Genomic DNA, 213 nt, shown 5'->3' with positions numbered 1-213 from the left:
GCCGCCCGCCGTAGCCGTTACCTGAAGCCGTGAGTTCATGAGCATAAACTCCTGCTGAGCCTTCAGGCTGTCGTTCATGGACTTCGAGAAGATGAACCCCATCGTGCCCTTGAGCGCGCAGAGACGAGGGAGGAGACACCGGCGCGGCGAGAAGCGTAGGCGGGTCTCCTCGACCTCCCTGCCCCGGAAGCAGCCAGCGCCGGGGAGGTGGCG

The 213-nt window shown here is 65.3% G+C and overlaps 1 protein-coding gene across 1 annotated transcript in view; it reads right to left on the bottom strand.

Annotated features, from left to right (window-relative positions):
* The window catches only part of PLGRKT (plasminogen receptor, C-terminal lysine transmembrane protein), a 28,266-nt gene extending 28,164 nt beyond the window's left edge, over positions 1-102 (bottom strand). Inside the window, exon 1 of the mRNA XM_010141411.1 lies at positions 22-102. Coding sequence (XP_010139713.1) covers positions 22-102 — 81 coding nt within the window. The remainder of the gene's footprint in view (positions 1-21) is intronic.
* Between the last annotated feature and the right edge of the window lie 111 nt (positions 103-213).

This window comes from Buceros rhinoceros, unplaced genomic scaffold (genome assembly GCF_000710305.1).
Source record: "Buceros rhinoceros silvestris isolate BGI_N320 unplaced genomic scaffold, ASM71030v1 scaffold3068, whole genome shotgun sequence".
NCBI lineage: Eukaryota > Metazoa > Chordata > Aves > Bucerotiformes > Bucerotidae > Buceros > Buceros rhinoceros.
This window is presented reverse-complemented; position numbering and strand designations above follow the sequence as displayed.